The sequence below is a fragment of the Cyclopterus lumpus genome, chromosome 17 (genome assembly GCF_009769545.1).
Source record: "Cyclopterus lumpus isolate fCycLum1 chromosome 17, fCycLum1.pri, whole genome shotgun sequence".
Lineage (NCBI taxonomy): Eukaryota > Metazoa > Chordata > Actinopteri > Perciformes > Cyclopteridae > Cyclopterus > Cyclopterus lumpus.
Genome location: NC_046982.1, coordinates 22,781,895 through 22,806,268, shown reverse-complemented (window position 1 = coordinate 22,806,268; position 24,374 = coordinate 22,781,895). Strand labels below are relative to the sequence as shown.

The 24,374-nt window shown below is 52.6% G+C and overlaps 1 protein-coding gene across 1 annotated transcript in view; it reads left to right on the top strand.

The window, feature by feature from the left end:
* The window catches only part of dhx9 (DEAH (Asp-Glu-Ala-His) box helicase 9), a 39,198-nt gene that overhangs the window by 3,420 nt on the left and 11,404 nt on the right, over window positions 1–24,374 (top strand). The window contains exons 3-22 of the mRNA XM_034555532.1: window positions 799–939; window positions 1,306–1,435; window positions 3,029–3,186; window positions 8,770–8,918; window positions 10,417–10,463; window positions 11,081–11,217; window positions 11,297–11,386; window positions 11,779–11,940; window positions 12,250–12,327; window positions 12,416–12,607; window positions 12,699–12,840; window positions 16,779–16,861; window positions 16,978–17,134; window positions 19,018–19,115; window positions 19,192–19,405; window positions 20,620–20,714; window positions 20,805–20,878; window positions 22,199–22,351; window positions 22,713–22,873; window positions 23,001–23,112. Coding sequence (XP_034411423.1) covers window positions 799–939; window positions 1,306–1,435; window positions 3,029–3,186; window positions 8,770–8,918; window positions 10,417–10,463; window positions 11,081–11,217; window positions 11,297–11,386; window positions 11,779–11,940; window positions 12,250–12,327; window positions 12,416–12,607; window positions 12,699–12,840; window positions 16,779–16,861; window positions 16,978–17,134; window positions 19,018–19,115; window positions 19,192–19,405; window positions 20,620–20,714; window positions 20,805–20,878; window positions 22,199–22,351; window positions 22,713–22,873; window positions 23,001–23,112 — 2,573 coding nt within the window. The remainder of the gene's footprint in view (window positions 1–798; window positions 940–1,305; window positions 1,436–3,028; window positions 3,187–8,769; window positions 8,919–10,416; window positions 10,464–11,080; window positions 11,218–11,296; window positions 11,387–11,778; window positions 11,941–12,249; window positions 12,328–12,415; window positions 12,608–12,698; window positions 12,841–16,778; window positions 16,862–16,977; window positions 17,135–19,017; window positions 19,116–19,191; window positions 19,406–20,619; window positions 20,715–20,804; window positions 20,879–22,198; window positions 22,352–22,712; window positions 22,874–23,000; window positions 23,113–24,374) is intronic.

Genomic DNA, 24,374 nt, shown 5'->3' with positions numbered 1-24,374 from the left:
CTTAACCCCCCTAACCCTCCCCTAACCCTCCTCCTAACCCCCCTAACCCTCCTAACCCTCTTAACCCCCCTCCTAACCCCCCTAACCCTCCCCCTAACCCTCCTCTAACCCTCATCCTAACCCCTCCTAACCCTCCTAACCCCCCTAACCCTCCCCTAACCCTCCTCCTAACCCCCCTAACCCTCCTAACCCTCTTAACCCCCCTCCTAACCCCTCCTAACCCTCCTCCTAACCCCCCTCCTAACCCCCCTCCTAACCCTCGTCCTAACCCCTCCTAACCCTCCTCCTAACCCTCCTCCTAACCCTACCCCTAACCCCCCTAACCCTCCTAACCCTCTTAACCCCCCTCCTAACCCCCCTAACCCTCCTCCTAACCCTCCTAACCCTCTTAACCCCCCTAACCCTCCTCCTAACCCTCCTAACCCTCTTAACCCCCCTCCTAACCCCCCTAACCCTCCCCCTAACCCTCCTCTAACCCTCATCCTAACCCCTCCTAACCCCCCTAACCCTCCCCTAACCCTCCTCCTAACCCCCCTAACCCTCCTAACCCTCTTAACCCCCCTCCTAACCCTCTTAACCCCCCTCCTAACCCCTCCTAACCCTCCTCCTAACCCTCCTCCTAACCCTACCCCTAACCCTCCTAACCCTCCTCCTAACCCCCCTCCTAACCCCCCTAACCCCCCTCCTAACCCTCCTCCTAACCCTACCCCTAACCCTCCTAACCCTCCTCCTAACCCCCCCCCCCTAACCCCCCTAACCCCCCTCCTAACCCCCCTAACCCTCCTCTAACCCTCCTAGGCCCGCGTGGAGAGCTACAGCTACACCGGTATGGGCAACTCGACCAACAAGAAGGACGCGCAGACCAACGCCGCCAGAGACTTCGTCAACTACCTGGTCCGGACCGGAGAGATGAGCGCGGCGGAGGTCCCGGCTATGGGGGTCAGCACACACACACAATACACTTCATGAACTCTTTCCATAAGTCAGCATTAGATGTAGACTTTGCCCAAGAGAATTACCCACAATTCATAGCCATGTGAGGTTAAACACGCAGTTACCATGGAGACGTGACCAAAGACAGGTGTTCAGTCTGTAATATAATATTTACACAACGTTAAAGATAAAGACGTTTCGTTAGTGAAGCTGTGAATATAACAGTAAAATAAACACACACTTGTACACAACGTGTGTTTGTTTACAAAGTCTCTCAGTGAGTCCCTGAGGGTTCAGGTCTTCAGGCTTTGGGGGACCCTGGGACTGGACCACTGAAGCTTTACACTCGAGGTTAAAGTCTCGTTCCAACAGGTGAGCGCTCCTCCAGGTGGAGACCAACCTGATGGAGGAGGAGCCGGAGGAGGCAGAGGAGGCGGGGTCTTTGGGAGCCTCCCCTCCAGCGGTCCTCTGCCTCCTCACCTGGTGCTGAAAACAGAACAAGGTACGAATCTCTGTTAGAGATTTAAAGGTTCAGATGATGCTACTTATTGATCAAGGATCCAGATAATGTATTATTAAAATCATGAGAACGTTATCATGTACCTTCAGCCAGTACTCATGTTCACTGAGCAGAGCCTGAACGCATCATGAGAACGTTATCATTTACCTTCAGCCAGTACTCATGTTCACTGAGCAGAGCCTGAACGCATCATGAGAACGATATCATTTACCTTCAGCCAGTACTCATGTTCACTGAGCGGAGCCTGAACGCATCATGAGAACGTTATCATTTACCTTCAGCCAGTACTCATGTTCACTGAGCAGAGCCTGAACGCATCATGAGAACGTTATCATTTACCTTCAGCCAGTACTCATGTTCACTGAGCGGAGCCTGAACGCATCATGAGAACATTATCATGTACCTTCAGCCAGTACTCATGTTCACTGAGCAGAGCCTGAACGCATCATGAGAACGATATCATTTACCTTCAGCCAGTACTCATGTTCACTGAGCAGAGCCTGAATGCATCATGAGAACATTATCATGTACCTTCAGCCAGTACTCATGTTCACTGAGCGGAGCCTGAACGCATCATGAGAACGTTATCGTTTACCTTCAGCCAGTACTCATGTTCACTGAGCGGAGCCTGAACGCATCATGAGAACGTTATCGTTTACCTTCAGCCAGTACTCATGTTCACTGAGGGGAGCCTGAACGCATCATGAGAACGTTATTGTTTACCTTCAGCCAGTACTCATGTTCACTGAGCAGAGCCTGAACGCATCATGAGAACGTTATCATTTACCTTCAGCCAGTACTCATGTTCACTGAACAGAGCCTGAACGCATCATGAGAACGTTATCATTTACCTTCAGCCAGTACTCATGTTCACTGAGCAGAGCCTGAACGCATCATGAGAACGTTATCATTTACCTTCAGCCAGTACTCATGTTCACTGAGCGGAGCCTGAACGCATAATGAGAACGTTATCATTTACCTTCAGTCAGTACTCATGTTCACTGAGCAGAGCCTGAACGCATCATGAGAACGTTATCATTTACCTTCAGCCAGTACTCATGTTCGCTGAGCGGAGCCTGAACGCATCATGAGAACGTTATCATTTACCTTCAGCCAGTACTCATGTTCACTGAGCGGAGCCTGAACGCATCATGAGAACGTTATCATTTACCTTCAGCCAGTACTCATGTTCACTGAGCGGACCCTGAACGCATCATGAGAACGTTATCATTTACCTTCAGCCAGTACTCATGTTCACTGAGCGGACCCTGAACGCATCATGAGAACGTTATCATTTACCTTCAGCCAGTACTCATGTTCACTGAGCAGAGCCTGAACGCATCACCATGTAACTGAAGTGAACCTCCTGGTTCTCTGTTAGCGGTGCTGCTAACGTTACTAGCTAACGTTACTAGCTCCTCTTGTTGGTCTAAACACTGATTGGTTGTTTACAAAGTTGCATGATCAGAGACCAGAGAAACATCATGATGTCATCATCACATGTTCTACTGGTCACATGATCTACTGGATATTGGAGAAAGTATAACATGTTGTTGTTGTTGTTGTTGTTGTTAGAAGAGGGCAGTAGCTGCGGGCCGGTACCAGGAGTGACTGGACTTGGCTACTCAGGAGGAGGAAACTCTGGGTGGGGAGGAGGAGGAGGAGCAGAATGGGGCGAAGGAGCCAACCTAAAGGAGTACTACGCCAAGAGAGACGAACAGGAAGCACAAGCGGTACAACAAACACACGTTCTGTAGTTCAGTCGAGACAAAGCTCCTCTGAACGACAGACGCTCTGTAGTTCAGTCGAGACAAAGCTCCTCTGAACGACAGACGCTCTGTAGTTCAGTAGAGACAAAGCTCCTCTGAACGACAGACGCTCTGTAGTTCAGTCGAGACAAAGCTCCTCTGAACGACAGACGCTCTGTAGTTCAGTCGAGACAAAGCTCCTCTGAACGACAGACGCTCTGTAGTTCAGTCGAGACAAAGCTCCTCTGAACGACAGACGCTCTGTAGTTCAGTCGAGACAAAGCTCCTCTGAACGACAGACGCTCTGTAGTTCAGTCGAGACAAAGCTCCTCTGAACGACAGACGCTCTGTAGTTCAGTCGAGACAAAGCTCCTCTGAACGACAGACGCTCTGTAGTTCAGTAGAGACAAAGCTCCTCTGAACGACAGACGCTCTGTAGTTCAGTCGAGACAAAGCTCCTCTGAACGACAGACGCTCTGTAGTTCAGTAGAGACAAAGCTCCTCTGAACGACAGACGCTCTGTAGTTCAGTCGAGACAAAGCTCCTCTGAACGACAGACGCTCTGTAGTTCAGTCGAGACAAAGCTCCTCTGAACGACAGACGCTCTGTAGTTCAGTCGAGACAAAGCTCCTCTGAACGACAGACGCTCTGTAGTTCAGTCGAGACAAAGCTCCTCTGAACGACAGACGCTCTGTAGTTCAGTCGAGACAAAGCTCCTCTGAACGACAGACGCTCTGTAGTTCAGTCGAGACAAAGCTCCTCTGAACGACAGACGCTCTGTAGTTCAGTCGAGACAAAGCTCCTCTGAACGACAGACGCTCTGTAGTTCAGTAGAGACAAAGCTCCTCTGAACGACAGACGCTCTGTAGTTCAGTCGAGACAAAGCTCCTCTGAACGACAGACGCTCTGTAGTTCAGTCGAGGACAAAGCTCCTCTGACGACAGACGCTCTGTAGTTCAGTCGAGACAAAGCTCCTCTGAACGACAGACGCTCTGTAGTTTAGTCGAGACAAAGCTCCTCTGAACGACAGACGCTCTGTAGTTCAGTCGAGACAAAGCTCCTCTGAACGACAGACGCTCTGTAGTTCAGTCGAGACAAAGCTCCTCTGAACGACAGACGCTCTGTAGTTCAGTCGAGACAAAGCTCCTCTGAACGACAGACGCTCTGTAGTTCAGTCGAGACAAAGCTCCTCTGAACGACAGACGCTCTGTAGTTCAGTCGAGACAAAGCTCCTCTGAACGACAGACGCTCTGTAGTTCAGTCGAGACAAAGCTCCTCTGAACGACAGACGCTCTGTAGTTCAGTCGAGACAAAGCTCCTCTGAACGACAGACGCTCTGTAGTTCAGTCGAGACAAAGCTCCTCTGAACGACAGACGCTCTGTAGTTCAGTAGAGACAAAGCTCCTCTGAACGACAGACGCTCTGTAGTTCAGTCGAGACAAAGCTCCTCTGAACGACAGACGCTCTGTAGTTCAGTAGAGACAAAGCTCCTCTGAACGACAGACGCTCTGTAGTTCAGTAGAGACAAAGCTCCTCTGAACGACAGACGCTCTGTAGTTCAGTCGAGACAAAGCTCCTCTGAACGACAGACGCTCTGTAGTTCAGTCGAGACAAAGCTCCTCTGAACGACAGACGCTCTGTAGTTCAGTCGAGACAAAGCTCCTCTGAACGACAGACGCTCTGTAGTTTAGTAGAGACAAAGCTCCTCTGAACGACAGACGCTCTGTAGTTCAGTCGAGACAAAGCTCCTCTGAACGACAGACGCTCTGTAGTTCAGTCGAGACAAAGCTCCTCTGAACGACAGACGCTCTGTAGTTCAGTAGAGACAAAGCTCCTCTGAACGACAGACGCTCTGTAGTTAGTAGAGACAAAGCTCCTCTGAACGACAGACGCTCTGTAGTTCAGTCGAGACAAAGCTCCTCTGAACGACAGACGCTCTGTAGTTCAGTCGAGACAAAGCTCCTCTGAACGACAGACGCTCTGTAGTTTAGTAGAGGACAAAGCTCCTCTGAACGACAGACGCTCTGTAGTTCAGTCGAGACAAAGCTCCTCTGAACGACAGACGCTCTGTAGTTTAGTAGAGACAAAGCTCCTCTGAACGACAGACGCTCTGTAGTTCAGTCGAGACAAAGCTCCTCTGAACGACAGACGCTCTGTAGTTTAGTAGAGACAAAGCTCCTCTGAACGACAGACGCTCTGTAGTTTAGTAGAGACAAAGCTCCTCTGAACGACAGACGCTCTGTAGTTTCAGTAGAGACAAAGCTCCTCTGAACGACAGACGCTCTGTAGTTAGTAGAGACAAAGCTCCTCTGAACGACAGACGCTCTGTAGTTTAGTAGAGACAAAGCTCCTCTGAACGACAGACGCTCTGTAGTTAGTAGAGACAAAGCTCCTCTGAACGACAGACGCTCTGTAGTTTCAGTAGAGACAAAGCTCCTCTGAACGACAGACGCTCTGTAGTTCAGTCGAGACAAAGCTCCTCTGAACGACAGACGCTCTGTAGTTCAGTCGAGACAAAGCTCCTCTGAACGACAGACGCTCTGTAGTTCAGTCGAGACAAAGCTCCTCTGAACGACAGACGCTCTGTAGTTCAGTCGAGACAAAGCTCCTCTGAACGACAGACGCTCTGTAGTTCAGTCGAGACAAAGCTCCTCTGAACGACAGACGCTCTGTAGTTCAGTCGAGACAAAGCTCCTCTGAACGACAGACGCTCTGTAGTTCAGTCGAGACAAAGCTCCTCTGAACGACAGACGCTCTGTAGTTCAGTCGAGACAAAGCTCCTCTGAACGACAGACGCTCTGTAGTTCAGTCGAGACAAAGCTCCTCTGAACGACAGACGCTCTGTAGTTCAGTCGAGACAAAGCTCCTCTGAACGACAGACGCTCTGTAGTTCAGTAGAGACAAAGCTCCTCTGAACGACAGACGCTCTGTAGTTCAGTCGAGACAAAGCTCCTCTGAACGACAGACGCTCTGTAGTTCAGTCGAGACAAAGCTCCTCTGAACGACAGACGCTCTGTAGTTCAGTCGAGACAAAGCTCCTCTGAACGACAGACGCTCTGTAGTTTCAGTCGAGACAAAGCTCCTCTGAACGACAGACGCTCTGTAGTTCAGTCGAGACAAAGCTCCTCTGAACGACAGACGCTCTTGTAGTTCAGTCGAGACAAAGCTCCTCTGAACGACAGACGCTCTGTAGTTCAGTCGAGACAAAGCTCCTCTGAACGACAGACGCTCTGTAGTTCAGTCGAGACAAAGCTCCTCTGAACGACAGACGCTCTGTAGTTCAGTCGAGACAAAGCTCCTCTGAACGACAGACGCTCTGTAGTTCAGTCGAGACAAAGCTCCTCTGAACGACAGACGCTCTGTAGTTCAGTCGAGACAAAGCTCCTCTGAACGACAGACGCTCTGTAGTTCAGTCGAGACAAAGCTCCTCTGAACGACAGACGCTCTGTAGTTCAGTAGAGACAAAGCTCCTCTGAACGACAGACGCTCTGTAGTTCAGTCGAGACAAAGCTCCTCTGAACGACAGACGCTCTGTAGTTCCAGTAGAGACAAAGCTCCTCTGAACGACAGACGCTCTGTAGTTCAGTCGAGACAAAGCTCTCTGAACGACAGACGCTCTGTAGTTTCAGGTCGAGACAAAGCTCCTCTGAACGACAGACGCTCTGTAGTTCAGTCGAGACAAAGCTCCTCTGAACGACAGACGCTCTGTAGTTCAGTCGAGACAAAGCTCCTCTGAACGACAGAACGCTCTGTAGTTCAGTCGAGACAAAGCTCCTCTGAACGACAGACGCTCTGTAGTTCAGTAGAGACAAAGCTCCTCTGAACGACAGAAACGCTCTAGTGAGTTCAGTAGAGACAAAAGCTCCTCTGGAAACGACAGACGCTCTGTAGTTCAGTCGAGACAAAGCTCCTCTGAACGACAGACGCTCTGTAGTTCAGTCGGACAAAGCTCCTCTGAACGACAGACGCTCTGTAGTTCAAGTCGAGGACAAAGCTCCTCTGAACGACAGACGCTCTGTAGTTCAGTCGAGACAAAGCTCCTCTGAACGACAGACGCTCTGTAGTTTAGTAGAGACAAAGCTCCTCTGAACGACAGACGCTCTGTAGTTCAGTCGAGACAAAGCTCCTCTGAACGACAGACGCTCTGTAGTTTAGTAGAGACAAAGCTCCTCTGAACGACAGACGCTCTGTAGTTCAGTAGAGACAAAGCTCCTCTGAACGACAGACGCTCTGTAGTTTAGTAGAGACAAAGCTCCTCTGAACGACAGACGCTCTGTAGTTATGTAGAGACAAAGCTCCTCTGAACGACAGACGCTCTGTAGTTTATTAGAGACAAAGCTCCTCTGAACGACAGACGCTCTGTAGTTTAGTAGAGACAAAGCTCCTCTGAACGACAGACGCTCTGTAGTTTAGTAGAGACAAAGCTCCTCTGAACGACAGACGCTCTGTAGTTTAGTAGAGACAAAGCTCCTCTGAACGACAGACGCTCTGTAGTTTAGTAGAGACAAAGCTCCTCTGAACGACAGACGCTCTGTAGTTTAGTAGAGACAAAGCTCCTCTGAACGACAGACGCTCTGTAGTTCAGTCGAGACAAAGCTCCTCTGAACGACAGACGCTCTGTAGTTCAGTCGAGACAAAGCTCCTCTGAACGACAGACGCTCTGTAGTTTCAGTCGAGACAAAGCTCCTCTGAACGACAGACGCTCTGTAGTTCAGTCGAGACAAAGCTCCTCTGAACGACAGACGCTCTGTAGTTCAGTCGAGACAAAGCTCCTCTGAACGACAGACGCTCTGTAGTTCAGTCGAGACAAAGCTCCTCTGAACGACAGACGCTCTGTAGTTCAGTCGAGACAAAGCTCCTCTGAACGACAGACGCTCTGTAGTTCAGTCGAGACAAAGCTCCTCTGAACGACAGACGCTCTGTAGTTCAGTCGAGACAAAGCTCCTCTGAATGACAGACGCTCTGTAGTTCAGTCGAGACAAAGCTCCTCTGAACGACAGACGCTCTGTAGTTTAGTAGAGACAAAGCTCCTCTGAACGACAGACGCTCTGTAGTTCAGTCGAGACAAAAGCTCCTCTGAACGACAGACGCTCTGTAGTTCAGTCGAGACAAAGCTCCTCTGAACGACAGACGCTCTGTAGTTCAGTCGAGACAAAGCTCCTCTGAACGACAGACGCTCTGTAGTTCAGTTGAGACAAAGCTCCTCTGAACGACAGACGCTCTGTAGTTCAGTCGAGACAAAGCTCCTCTGAACGACAGACGCTCTGTAGTTCAGTCGAGACAAAGCTCCTCTGAACGACAGACGCTCTGTAGTTCAGTTGAGACAAAGCTCCTCTGAACGACAGACGCTCTGTAGTTCAGTTGAGACAAAGCTCCTCTGAACGACAGACGCTCTGTAGTTTAGTAGAGACAAAGCTCCTCTGAACGACAGACGCTCTGTAGTTCAGTCGAGACAAAGCTCCTCTGAACGACAGACGCTCTGTAGTTCAGTCGAGACAAAGCTCCTCTGAACGACAGACGCTCTGTAGTTCAGCAGATGAACACTGAAACACAGTTCCCTGCCTGCAGACTCTGGAGTCGGAGGAGGTGGACCTGAATGCTGGTCTTCATGGTAACTGGACGCTGGAGAACGCCAAGGCCCGTCTGAACCAGTTCTTCCAGAAGGAGAAAACCAGCGCCGAGTATAAATACAGCCAAGTGGGACCGGACCACAACAGGTCTGGAACCAGGAAGCACACAGATTTATTATTATTATTTATTATATAGAACCGCTCTAGAAACATTTATATCAGGTCAATGTCACATGTTCTGAGTTCTCTTCTTGTTCTTCTTCTTGCTGTTCTCTTCTTGTTCTGTCTCTTCTTGTTCTGTCTCTTCTTGTTCTGTCTCTTCTTGTTCTTCTTGTTCTGTCTCTTCTTGTTCTTCTTGTTCTGTCTCTTCTTGTTCTGTCTCTTCTTGTTCTGTCTCTTCTTGTTCTTCTTGTTCTGTCTCTTCTTGTTCTTCTTGTTCTGTCTCTTCTTGTTCTGTCTCTTCTTGTTCTTCTTCTTGCTGTTCTCTTCTTGTTCTGTCTCTTCTTGTTCTGTCTCTTCTTGTTCTGTCTCTTCTTGTTCTTCTTGTTCTGTCTCTTCTTGTTCTTCTTGTTCTGTCTCTTCTTGTTCTTCTTGTTCTGTCTCTTCTTGTTCTTCTTGTTCTGTCTCTTCTTGTTCTGTCTCTTCTTGTTCTGTCTCTTCTTGTTCTTCTTGTTCTGTCTCTTCTTGTTCTGTCTCTTCTTGTTCTGTCTCTTCTTGTTCTGTCTCTTCTTGTTCTGTCTCTTCTTGTTCTGTCTCTTCTTGTTCTTCTTGTTCTGTCTCTTCTTGTTCTGTCTCTTCTTGTTCTTCTTGTTCTGTCTCTTCTGTCTCTTCTTGTCCTTTTCGTTCTGCAGCTCTTGTTCTGCTCGTCGTCTCAGTGTTATTAAATCAGATATACTATATAAATGGATCTCGGGTGTTCCTGTATGTTCTTCTGCTGGACTGCTGTGAACCCAGAGACCTCCGGGGTGTGCCGGTACACCAGAGAGGTCTCACTGTTTGACTAGAGAACCTGAACCAGAGCAGGAGGACCTGGTTCCAGCTGAACCCTCAACCTGAAATAATGAGTTTAACTTTTATTAAATGTATTCATACATTTTGATTAGAACACTTTATTAATTAAACCAATACTACTGACTTTAATTCAATTTATTTAGTACATCACAACCTCTCTCAAAGGGCTTCACAGTCTGTCCAGGCACGACCTCCCTGACCTTTGACCTCACATGGTTTAGGACCAGTACCCTATTAGTTTGGTCGTGGGTCAAACAGAACCCTTTAGAACAGAAGCTGTGCGGTCGAGGTGGTCCTCCTTCCTGGTGACGGCGGTGGAGTGTCTGGAGGCCGAGGAGCCTCCGGCCTCTTGGGGAACACGGGCGCGACGCCAGAAACCAGAAGCTGAAGTCAGCCGGCGTCTAGGCGCTCTAAGGCGCCCGTGGGTCCGCCGGGCGGGTTCTGATCTCTGGTGTCGCTGTGTCACCGCAGGGCGGCGAGCGGCCGGCGGGGACTCGGCCCACCGGTGTTTTGATTTAAAAAAGTCCGGCAGAAAAACATACAGGCAGGTGAGTGCGCCGCCTCACGGTTATGTCATCTTTTATTGTGGCGGGGTAGAGCGCAGGAAGTGACGCTGTGCTGTTTGTGTCTGCAGGAGCTTCATCGCTGAGATGCAGCTGTTTGTGAGACAGCTGGGCCGAAGTAAGACTCACATTCACTATTCTCTAGTACCCGGTACTTCTACATGTACTGTACTACCTCTCAGAGGTACTTATGGTACTTTATATTGTACTCTAGTACCAGGTACTTCTACATGTACTGTACTACCTCTCAGAGGTACTTATGGTACTTTATATTGTACTCTAGTACCAGGTACTTCTACATGTACTGTACTACCTCTCAGAGGTACTTATGGTACTTTATATTGTACTCTAGTACCCGGTACTTCTACATGTACTGTACTACCTCTCAGAGGTACTTATGGTACTTTATATTGTACTCTAGTACCAGATACTTCTACATGTACTGTACTACCTCTCAGAGGTACTTATGGTACTTTATATTGTACTCTAGTACCCGGTACTTCTACATGTACTGTACTACCCCTCAGAGATACTTATGGTACTTTATATTGTACTCTAGTACCCGGTACTTCTACATGTACTGTACTACCTCTTCAACATACAGGTTTATTATATAAACCATCGGGGGCCCGGTCTCGCTCCCTGAGGAACCTCCAATGTCCAGAAATCACTTCCCTTTGTTTTGATGACATTTCTACCAGAAGGTCAAAGGTCACGCCGGTTTGTGCTCCGCAGAGATCACGGCTCGAGAGCACGGCTCCAACAAGAAGCTGGCGGCCCAGTCGTGCGCCCTGTCTCTGGTGCGGCAGCTGTACCACCTGGGGGTCCTGGAGGCCTTCTCGGGGGTCACCAAGAAGAAGGAGGGAGAAACCGTAAGTGCTTCGGCCCGCACGCCGTCTCCGGCGGCGCGATCGGCGTTTCACTCTCTGTCGTCCTGTGTTTTGTGTCCAGCTGGAGGCGTTCGAGGTCAAAGTGTCTGCAGACCTGCAGCTGCAGCTGGCTAATGTGGTCCAGGAGCTCGAAGTCCACGTCCCCCCACCTGTGAGTCGCCTCGAACTGACCCCCGATCAGAGTGTTGATCCATCCAAGGGCCAAAATAACGCTGTTCTCTTTGATTTTCAAAATAAAAGTCCTGTATCTCTGTGGAACTAGAACACGTCTTTAGGGCAGAAGAACTCTATTCTCACGACATCATTCTCCATCAATCATCTGTGTTCAGCAGCACTCGGGTCACATGACTCATGACGTCATAGTTTCACGAGGAGCTCAGAGTTTAATGTTCTTAACACAATCTGATTAAAGGAGGAGAGGATTTTAAATGAATAAAATGTTTTGGATGAAATATTAAGATTAGTTTTGGTGATTGTTTGAATGAAAGCTGCTTCTCTATCCCGCCGGTGGGTTCTGATTTGTAACCCGTTCTTGTGGTCCAGCCTGCAGACCCCTCCGACTCCGTGTCTCTGATTCAGGGGAAGTTGGCGACGTTTGAGCCGTCCCAGCGTCAAAGTGGAGCCGGGGTGGTCCCCTGGTCGCCTCCGCAGGTCAACTGGAACCCCTGGACCAGCAGCAACATCGACGAGGGACCGCTGGCCTTCGTGAGTCTCTGCTCTTCAAGTACCGGAGAGGCTTTTCCATTTGTTATTGGTTCCTTTATGTTTAAGGAGTCATAAGAATCATTACAGGTTGATGCTCGGACCAGCAGGTGTTTCAGGATGACCTATAAATATTTAATATGTTGGTATTCTGTTCTGATACAACTTAATGAGTATTAGTAACAGTGTGGATTTGGGACTAGTGGTCCTGTGCCTGCCAGACGCCGCTCTGGGTCCATCAGATCCCGGTAGTCGGTCCCCGGGCTGCTATTGGCTGCTCTGTGGTGATGTCATCATATGATTTGTACCCAGTGCACTCCGGAGCAGATCAGCAGCGAGCTGCATGACGAGCTGATGTTCCAGCTGGAACACGACGAGAACCTGCAGAAGGTCAGCCTGGTTCCTCCTCCTCGTTGTTGTTGTTCTTCTTCTCTCCTCCTCCTCCTCCTCCCTGAAGTCTTCTCCTCCTGTGGTCCAGATCCTGTCTGAGCGAGAGCAGCTGCCCGTGAGACAGTTTAAGGAGGAGGTGCTGGCGGCCGTGCAGAGCAACGCGGTGGTGATCATCAGAGGAGCGACGGGCTGCGGCAAAACCACCCAGGTTCCTCAGTTCCTCCTGGACACCTTCATCCAGACAGGAAGAGCCTCCGACTGCAACATCGTGGTCACCCAGGTAACGCCCAGCGGCCAATCAGAGGAGACCTCCTCCATGACCTCCATCATGGAGAGACCTCCTCAATGAGAGACCTCCTCCCTCCCTGCAGCCCCGGCGGATCAGCGCCGTGTCGGTGGCCGAGCGGGTCGCCTACGAGAGAGGAGAGGATGTCGGGAAGAGCTGCGGCTACAGCGTCCGGTTCGAGTCCGTCCTCCCTCGCCCGCACGCCAGCATCCTGTTCTGCACCGTCGGTATGTGCACCTCCTCATCACCTCCTCACCCTATGCCTCCTCACCACCTCCTCACCCTATACCTCCTCATCACCTCCTCACCCTATACCTCCTCACCACCTCCTCACCCTATACCTCCTCACCACCTCCTCACCCTATACCTCCTCACCACCTCCTCACCCTATACCTCCTCATCACCTCCTCACCCTATACCTCCTCCCCACCTCCTCACCCTATACCTCCTCACCACCTCCTCACCCTATACCTCCTCCCCACCTCCTCACCCTATACCTCCTCACCACCCTCCTCACCCTATACCTCCTCATCACCTCCTCACCCTATACCTCCTCACCCTATACCTCCTCACCACCTCCTCACCCTATACCTCCTCACCACCTCCTCACCCTATACCTCCTCACCACCTCCTCACCCTATACCTCCTCCCCACCTCCTCACCCTATACCTCCTCACCACCTCCTCACCCTATACCTCCTCATCACCTCCTCACCCTATACCTCCTCACCCTATACCTCCTCACCACCTCCTCACCCTATACCTCCTCACCACCTCCTCACCCTATACCTCCTCACCCTATACCTCCTCATCATCTCCTCACCCTATACCTCCTCATCACCTCCTCACCCTATACCTCCTCACCCCCTCCTCACCCTATACCTCCTCACCACCTCCTCACCCTATACCTCCTCACCACCTCCTCACCCTATACCTCCTCACCACCTCCTCACCCTATACCTCCTCATCACCTCCTCACCCTATACCTCCTCACCCTATACCTCCTCACCACCTCCTCACCCTATACCTCCTCACCACCTCCTCACCCTATACCTCCTCACCACCTCCTCACCCTATACCTCCTCCCCACCTCCTCACCCTATACCTCCTCACCACCTCCTCACCCTATACCTCCTCATCATCTCCTCACCCTATACCTCCTCACCCTATACCTCCTCACCACCTCCTCACCCTATACCTCCTCACCACCTCCTCACCCTATACCTCCTCATCACCTCCTCACCCTATACCTCCTCCCCACCTCCTCACCCTATACCTCCTCACCACCTCCTCACCCTATACCCCCTCACCACCTCCTCACCCTATACCTCCTCACCACCTCCTCACCCTATACCTCCTCACCACCTCCTCACCCTATACCTCCTCACCACCTCCTTACCCTATACCTCCTCACCACCTCCTCACCCTATACCTCCTCCCCACCTCCTCACCCTATACCTCCTCACCACCTCCTCACCCTATACCTCCTCATCACCTCCTCACCCTATACCTCCTCACCCTATACCTCCTCACCACCTCCTCACCCTATACCTCCTCACCACCTCCTCACCCTATACCTCCTCCCCACCTCCTCACCCTATACCTCCTCACCACCTCCTCACCCTATACCTCCTCATCACCTCCTCACCCTATACCTCCTCACCCTATACCTCCTCACCACCTCCTCACCCTATACCTCCTCACCACCTCCTCACCCTATACCTCCTCACCACCTCCTCACCCTATACCTCCTCATCACCTCCTCACCCTATACCTCCTCACCCTATACCTCCTCACCACCTCCTCACCCTATACCCCCTCACCACCTCCTCACCCTATACCTCCTCACCACCCCCTCACCCTATACCTCCTCACCCTATACCTCCTCACCACCTCCTCACCCTATACCTCCTCATCACCTCCTCACCCTATACCTCCTCACCCTATACCTCCTCACCACCTCCTCACCCTATACCCCCTCACCACCTCCTCACCCTATACCTCCTCACCACCCCCTCACCCTATACCTCCTCACCCTATACCCCCTCACCACCTCCTCACCCTATACCTCCTCATCACCTCCTCACCCTATACCTCCTCACCACCTCCTCACCCTATACCTCCTCACCACCTCCTCACCCTATACCTCCTCACCACCTCCTCACCCTATACCTCCTCACCACCTCCTCACCCTATACCTCCTCATCACCTCCTCACCCTGCACCACCTCCTCGTCACCTCCTCACCACCTCCTCACCCTGCACCTCCTCGTCACCTCCTCACCCTATACCTCCTCACCACCTCCTCACCCTATACCTCCTCACCACCTCCTCACCCTATACCTCCTCACCCTATACCTCCTCATCACCTCCTCACCCTATACCTCCTCATCACCTCCTCACCCTATGCCTCCTCACCACCTCCTCACCACCTCCTCATCACCTCCTCACCCTATGCCTCCTCACCCTATACCTCCTCACCACCTCCTCACCCTATACCTCCTCACCACCTCCTCACCCTATACCTCCTCACCACCTCCTCACCCTATACCTCTTCATCACCTCCTCACCCTATACCTCCTCATCACCTCCTCACCCTATACCTCCTCATCACCTCCTCATCACCTCCTCACCCTATACCTCCTCACCACCTCCTCACCCTATACCTCCTCACCTCCTCACCACCTCCTCATCCTGCACCTCCTCACCCTGCACCTCCTCATCACCTCCTCATCACCTCCTCACCCTATACCTCCTCATCACCTCCTCACCACCTCCTCATCACCTCCTCACCCTGCACCTCCTCATCACCTCCTCACCCTGCACCTCCTCACCTCCTCCTCACCCTATACCTCCTCACCTCCTCATCACCTCCTCACCCTGCACCTCCTCACCTCCTCCTCACCCTATACCTCCTCACCTCCTCATCACCTCCTCATCACCTCCTCACCCTGCACCTCCTCACCCTGCACCTCCTCATCACCTCCTCATCCTGCACCTCCTCATCACCTCCTCACCCTGCACCTCCTCATCACCTCCTCACCCTGTACCACCTCCTCGTCACCTCCTCACCACCTCCTCACCCTATACCTCCTCACCACCTCCTCACCCTGCACCACCTCCTCGTCACCTCCTCACCCTGCACCTCCTCATCACCTCCTCACCCTGCACCTCCTCCTCACCACCTCATCCTGCACCTCCTCACCCTGCACCACCTCATCACCTCCTCACCCTATACCTCCTCATCACCTCCTCATCACCTCCTCACCCTATACCTCCTCACCACCTCCTCACCCTATACCTCCTCACCACTTCCTCATCACCTCCTCACCCTGCACCTCCTCCTCACCACCTCATCCTGCACCTCCTCACCCTGCACCTCCTCATCACCTCCTCACCCTATACCTCCTCATCACCTCCTCACCCTGCACCTCCTCATCACCTCCTCACCCTATACCTCCTCACCACCTCCTCACCCTATACCTCCTCACCACTTCCTCATCACCTCCTCACCCTGCACCTCCTCATCACCTCCTCACCCTGCACCTCCTCGTCACCTCCTCACCCTGCACCTACTCGTCACCTCCTCACCCTGCACCTCCTCATCACCTCCTCACCCTGCACCACCTCCTCATCACCTCCTCACCCTGCACCTCCTCATCACCTCCTCACCCTGCACCTCCTCATCACCTCCTCATCCTGCACCTCCTCACCCTGCATCACCTCCTCACCCTATACCTCCTCCTCACCCTATACCTCCTCACCACCTCCTCATCCTGCACCTCCTCATCACCTCCTCACCCTATACCTCCTCATCACCTCCTCAGCCTGCACCTCCTCATCACCTCCTCACCCTGCACCTCCTCGTCACCTCCTCACCCTGCACCACATCCTCGTCACCTCCTCACCCTATACCTCCTCACCACCTCCTCATCCTGCACCTCCTCACCACCTCCTCATCCCGCACCTCCTCATCACCTCCTCACCCTGCACCTCCTCGTCACCTCCTCACCCTGCACCACCTCCTCGTCACCTCCTCACCCTATACCTCCTCACCACCTCCTCATCCTGCACCTCCTCACCACCTCCTCATCCCGCACCTCCTCATCACCTCCTCACCCTGCACCTCCTCATCACCTCCTCACCCTGCACCTCCTGTTGTTTCAGGTGTGTTGCTGCGGAAGCTTGAAGCAGGGATCAGAGGGATCAGTCACGTGATCGTTGACGAGATCCACGAGCGAGACATCAACGTGAGTTCTCAGGGTTCAGGTCTCCAGGGTTCAGGTCTCCAGGGTTCAGGTCTCCAGGGTTCAGGTCTTCTTCCAGTGGGTTCCGGTCCGCTCTGACCTTCTGTGTGTTTGTGCAGACGGACTTCCTGATGGTGGTCCTCAGGGACGTGGTCCAGGCCTACCCTCAGGTCCGCATCCTCCTCATGTCGGCCACCATCGACACCTCCATGTTCAGGGAGTACTTCTTCAACGCCCCCATCATAGAGGTGTTCGGACGCACCTTCTCTGTTCAAGGTACCTCTGACCTCCCTGACCTCCATGACCTCCCTCACCTCATGACCTCCCTCACCTCCATGACCTCCCTCACCCCAATGGCCTCCATGACCTCCCTCACCTCCATGACCTCCCTCACCACAATGACCTCCATGACCTCCCTTGCCTCAATGACCTCCATGACTTCCCTCACCACAATGACCTTCATGACCTCCCTCGCCACAATGACCTCCCTCACCTCCTCCATGACCTCCCTCACCACAATGACCTTCATGACCTCCCTCACCTCCACGACCTTCATGACCTCCCTCACCTCCACGACCTCCCTCACCACAATGACCTCCCTCACCTCCATGACCTCCATGACCTCCCTCACCACAATGACCTTCATGACCTCCCTCACCTCCACGACCTCCATGACCTCCCTCACCTCCACGACCTCCATGACCTCCCTCACCACAATGACCTCCATGACCTCCCTCACCACAATGACCTCCATGACCTCTCTCACCTCCACGACCTCCATGACCTCCCTCACCACAATGACCTCCATGACCTCCCTCACCACAATGACCTCCCTCACCACAATGACCTCCATGACCTCCCTCACCTCAATGACCTCCATGACTTCCCTCACCACAATGACCTTCATGACCTCCCTCGCCACAATGACCTCCCTCACCTCCACGACCTCCCTCACCTCCACGTCCTCCATGACCTCCCTCACCACAATGACCTTCATGACCTCCCTCACCTCCACGACCTTCATGACCTCCCTCACCTCCACGACCTCCCTCACCACAATGACCTCCCTCACCTCCATGACCTCCCTCACCACAATGACCTTCATGACCTCCCTCACCTCCACGACCTCCCTCACCACAATGACCTCCCTCACCTCCATGACCTTCATGACCTCCCTCACCACATTGACCTTCATGACCTCCCTCACCTACACAACCTTCATGACCTCCCTCACCTCCACGACCTCCCTCACCACAATGACTTCCCTAACCTTCATGACCTCCCTCACCACAATGGCCTCCCTCACCTCCACGACCTCCATGACCTCCCGCACCTCAATGGCCTCCCTCACCTTCATGACCTCCCTCACCACAATGACCTCCATGACCTCCCTCGCCTCCATGACCTCCCTCACCACAATGACCTCCATGGCCTCCCTCACCTCAATGGCCTCCCTCACCTCAATGGCCTCCCTCACCTCAATGGCCTCCCGCACCTTCATGACCTCCCGCACCTTCATGACCTCCCTCACCACAATGACCTCCATGAACTCCCTTGCCTCAATGACCTCCCTCGCCTCAATGACCTCCCTCACCTCAATGACCTCCCTAACCTCCCTCACCACAATGACCTCCCTCACCACAATGACCTCCATGACCTCCCTCACCTCAATGACCTCCATGACCTCCCTCACCACAATGACCTCCCTCACCTCCATGACCTCCATGACCTCCCTCACCTCCATGACCTCCCTCACCTCCATGACCTCCCTAACCTCCATGACCTCCCGCACCTCCCTCACCTTCATGACCTCCCGCACCTTCATGACCTCCCTCACCACAATGACCTCCCTCACCTCCATGACCTTCATGACCTCCCTCACCTCCATGACCTCCCTAACCTCCATGACCTCCCGCACCTCCCTCACCTCCATGACCTCCCTCACCTTCATGACCTCCCGCACCTCCATGACCTCCCTAACCTCCCTCACCACAATGACCTCCCTCACCCCAATGGCCTCCATGACCTCCCTCACCTCAATGATCTTCATGACCTCCATAATAATAACTGTGTCGGTGCTCTCATGTGGCGTTTACTGTCCTGGGAAAACCAAGTGACCCGGTGGTGTTTACAGGTTCTAACTCCTCTGTGCTCCACAGAGTATTTCCTGGAAGATTGTATCCAGATGACCAACTTCGTCCCTCCGCCGCTGGACCGCAAGAAGAAAGACAAAGACGAGGAGGGAGGAGAGGAGGAGGTGAGCGGCCGCTCCCCTCGGTGTGTTGTCCGCCCACTGTGAAGATGGAGAACCTGAGGTGTTGTTCTCTGTGCAGACCAACTGCAACGTGGTCTGTGGGCCGGAGTACACGGCGGAGACCAAGCGCTCCATGGCTCAGGTCAACGAGAAGGAGACGTCCTTCGAGCTGGTGGAGGCGCTCCTGAAGTACGTGGAGACGCTGCAGGTGTGCGGAGCCGTGCTCGTGTTCCTGCCCGGCTGGAACCTCATCTACTCCATGCAGAGACACCTGGAGACCAACCCTCACTTTGGTAGGTCAGAGACACCTGGAGACCAACCCTCACTTTGGTAGGTCAGAGACACCTGGAGACCAACCCTCACTTTGGTAGGTCAGAGACACCTGGAGACCAACCCTCACTTTGGTAGGTCAGAGACACCTGGAGACCAACCCTCACTTTGGTAGGTCAGAGACACCTGGAGACCAACCCTCACTTTGGTAGGTCAGAGACACCTGGAGACCAACCCTCACTTCAATAGGTCAGAGACACCTGGAGACCAACCCTCACTTTGGTAGGTCACAAACCTGGAGACAAACCCTCACTTTGGTAGGTCAGAGACACCTGGAGACCCTCACTTTGGTAGGTCACAAACCTGGAGACCAACCCTCACTTTGGTAGGTCAGAGACACCTGGAGACCCTCACTTTGGTAGGTCAGAGACACCTGGAGACCAACCCTCACTTCAATAGGTCAGAGACACCTGGAGACCAACCCTCACTTTGGTAGGTCACAAACCTGGAGACCAACCCTCACTTTGGTAGGTCAGAGACACCTGGAGACCCTCACTTTGGTAGGTCAGAGACACCTGGAGACCAACCCTCACTTTGGTAGGTCAGAGACACCTGGAGACCAACCCTCACTTCAATAGGTCAGAGACACCTGGAGACCAACCCTCACTTTGGTAGGTCACAAACCTGGAGACCAACCCTCACTTTGGTAGGTCAGAGACACCTGGAGACCCTCACTTTGGTAGGTCAGAGACACCTGGAGACCCTCACTTTGGTAGGTCAGAGACACATGGAGACCCTCACTTTGGTAGGTCACACACCTGGAGACCAACCCTCACTTTGGTAGGTCAGAGACACATGGAGACCCTCACTTTGGTAGGTCACACACCTGGAGACCAACCCTCACTTTGGTAGGTCAGAGACACATGGAGACCCTCACTTTGGTAGGTCACACACCTGGAGACCAACCCTAACTTTGGTAGGTCAGAGACACCTGGAGACCCTCACTTTGGTAGGTCACACACTTGGAGACCAACCCTCACTTTGGTAGGTCAGAGACACCTGGAGACCAACCCTCACTTTGGTAGGTCACACACCTGGAGGGCTGGAGGCGACTCACAAAGAGACCTCCTAAATGTAGTACAATATAAAGTACAACATGTACTCTTGAGATGTAGTACAGTATAAAGTACTACATGTACCTCTACAGTAGAGGTAAGAGTCTTGCTCTGGTTTCCAGGAAGTAGCCGGTACCGGATCATGCCGCTCCACTCTCAGATCCCCCGTGAGGAGCAGAGGAGGGTCTTCGAACCGGTTCCTGACCACATCCGGAAGGTCGGAGGCTGAGACCTTTATTTATGAATTAAATTTAAACCAACAGTTTACAAGTTGAGCTTAAAACTGATTACGATTTTTAATCTGCAGGTGATTCTGTCCACCAACATCGCGGAGACCAGTATCACCATCAACGATGTGGTCTACGTCATCGACTCCTGCAAGTACGTGTCCCAGTTTAAAGACCTCCATTTGTCCTGAGGTGGTCTACGTGTCCCATTTGAAAGACCTCTTTGTGTCCTGAGTTGGTCTACTTGTCCCAGTTTAAAGACCTCCTTTTGTCCTGAGGTGGTCTACGTGTCCCATTTGAAAGACCTCTTTGTGTCCTGTGGTGGTCTACGTGTCCCAGTTTAAAGACCTCCTTGTGTCCTGAGTTGGTCTACTTGTCCCAGTTTAAAGACCTCCTTGTGTCCTGAATTGGTCTACTTGTCCTAGTTTAAAGACCTCCTTGTGTCCTGAGGTGGTCTACGTGTCCCAGGTTAAAGACCTCCTTGTGTCCTGAGGTGGTCTACGTGTCCCATTTGAAAGACCTCCTTGTGTCCTGAGTTGGTCTACGTGTCCTTGTGTCCTGAGTTGGTCTACTTTTCCCAGTTTAAAGACCTCCTTGTGTCCTGAGTTGGTCTACTTTTCCCAGTTTAAAGACCTCCTTGTGTCCTGAGTTGGTCTACGTGTCCTTGTGTCCTGAGTTGGTCTACTTTTCCCATTTTAAAGACCTCCTTGTGTCCTGAGTTGGTCTACTTTTCCCAGTTTAAAGACCTCCTTGTGTCCTGAGTTGGTCTACTTGTCCTAGTTTAAAGACCTCCTTGTGTCCTGAGGTGGTCTACGTGTCCCAGGTTAAAGACCTCCTTGTGTCCTGAGGTGGTCTACGTGTCCCATTTGAAAGACCTCCTTGTGTCCTGAGTTAGTCTACTTTTCCCAGTTTAAAGACCTCCTTGTGTCCTGAGTTGGTCTACTTGTCCTAGTTTAAAGACCTCCTTGTGTCCTGAGGTGGTCTACGTGTCCCAGGTTAAAGACCTCCTTGTGTCCTGAGTTGGTCTACGTGTCCTTGTGTCCTGAGTTGGTCTACTTTTCCCAGTTTAAAGACCTCCTTGTGTCCTGAGTTGGTCTACGTGTCCTTGTGTCCTGAGTTGGTCTACTTGTCCTAGTTTAAAGACCTCCTTGTGTCCTGAGGTGGTCTACGTGTCCCAGGTTAAAGACCTCCTTGTGTCCTGAGTTGGTCTACGTGTCCTTGTGTCCTGAGTTGGTCTACGTGTCCTTGTGTCCTGAGTTGGTCTACGTGTCCCATTTGAAAGACCTCCTTGTGTCCTGTGGTGGTCTATGTGTCCCAGTTTAAAGACCTCTTTGTGTCCTGTGGTGGTCTACGTGTCCCAGTTTAAAGACCTCCTTGTGTCCTGAGTTGGTCTACTTTTCCCAGTTTAAAGACCTCCTTGTGTCCTGAGTTGGTCTACTTTTCCCAGTTTAAAGACCTCCTTGTGTCCTCCCAGGCAGAAGGTGAAGCTCTTCACGTCCCACAACAACATGACTAACTACGCCACCGTCTGGGCCTCCAAGACCAACCTGGAGCAGAGGAAAGGCCGAGCCGGCCGAGTGAGAGCCGGCTTCTGTTTCCACCTCTGCAGCCGGGCTCGCTTTGAGAGGCAAGACCACCTTTATACCTCCTCTCCTTCTCCACTCCTCCCCTCCTCCTGTCCCTTCCCCTCCCCTCCTCCTCTCACCACCTCCTCTCCTCTCCTCCTCACCACCTCCTCTCCTCCCCTCCCCTCCTCCTGTCCCTTCCCCTCCCCTCCTCCTCTCACCACCTCCTCTCCTCCCCTCCCCTCCTCCTGTCCCTTCCCCTCCTCTCCTCCTCTCACCACCTCCTGTCTCTTCCCCTCCTCTCCTCTTCTCTCCTCTCCTCCTCCCCTCCTCCTCTCACCACCTCCTCTCCTCCCCTCCCCTCCTCCTGTCCCTTCCCCTCCCCTCCTCCTCTCACCACCTCCTCCTCTCCTCCTCCTCCAGGCTGGAGACCCACATGACTCCTGAGATCTTCAGGACTCCCCTCCATGAAGTGGCTCTGAGCATCAAGCTGCTGAGACTCGGAGCCATCGGTCACTTCCTGTCTAAAGCCATCGAACCACCGCCGCTGGACGCCGTGATCGAGGCCGAGCACACTCTGAGAGGTACTCTCTCTATACATACATACATATATACATATATATATGTGTGTATGTATGTATGTGTGTGTTTATGCGAGTGTGTGTGTCTCTCTCTCCCCCCCCCCCCCCCCCCCCCCCCCCCCCTCCTCAGAGCTGGACGCTCTGGACAGCAATGATGAGCTCACTCCTCTGGGTCGGGTTCTGGCTCGGCTCCCCATCGAGCCTCGTCTGGGGAAGATGATGATCATGGGCTGCATCTTCCAGTCAGTTGCTCTTCTTCCTCCTCCTCCTCCTCCTCCTCCTGCTCCTGCTCCTGCTCCTTTATAACAGGCTGTAGTAACGCTGTGTCCCCTCTAGTGTTGGAGACGCCATGTGCACCTCCTCCTCCTCCTTAATAACAGGCTGTAGTAACACCTTGTCCCCTCTAGTGTTGGAGACGCCATGTGCACCTCCTCCTCCTCCTCCTTAATAACAGGCTGTAGTAACACCTTGTCCCCTCTAGTGTTGGAGACGCCATGTGCACCTCCTCCTCCTCCTCCTTAATAACAGGCTGTAGTAACACCGTGTCCCCTCTAGTGTTGGAGACGCCATGTGCACCTCCTCCTCCTCCTCCTTAATAACAGGCTGTAGTAACGCCGTGTCCCCTCTAGTGTTGGAGACGCCATGTGCACCTCCTCCTCCTCCTTAATAACAGGCTGTAGTAACACCTTGTCCCCTCTAGTGTTGGAGACGCCATGTGCACCTCCTCCTCCTCCTTAATAACAGGCTGTAGTAACACCTTGTCTCCTCTAGTGTTGGAGACGCCATGTGCACCTCCTCCTCCTCCTCCTTAATAACAGGCTGTAGTAACACCTTGTCTCCTCTAGTGTTGGAGACGCCATGTGCACCTCCTCCTCCTCCTTAATAACAGGCTGTAGTAACACCTTGTCCCCTCTAGTGTTGGAGACGCCATGTGCACCTCCTCCTCCTCCTTAATAACAGGCTGTAGTAACACCTTGTCCCCTCTAGTGTTGGAGACGCCATGTGCACCTCCTCCTCCTCCTTAATAACAGGCTGTAGTAACACCTTGTCCCCTCTAGTGTTGGAGACGCCATGTGCACCTCCTCCTCCTCCTTAATAACAGGCTGTAGTAACACCGTGTCCCCTCTAGTGTTGGAGACGCCATGTGCACCTCCTCCTCCTCCTCCTTAATAACAGGCTGTAGTAACACCTTGTCCCCTCTAGTGTTGGAGACGCCATGTGCACCTCCTCCTCCTCCTTAATAACAGGCTGTAGTAACACCTTGTCCCCTCTAGTGTTGGAGACGCCATGTGCACCTCCTCCTCCTTAATAACAGGCTGTAGTAACACCTTGTCCCCTCTAGTGTTGGAGACGCCATGTGCACCTCCTCCTCCTCCTCCTTAATAACAGGCTGTAGTAACACCGTGTCCCCTCTAGTGTTGGAGATGCCATGTGCACCTCCTCCTCCTCCTCCTTAATAACAGGCTGTAGTAACACCGTGTCCCCTCTAGTGTTGGAGACGCCA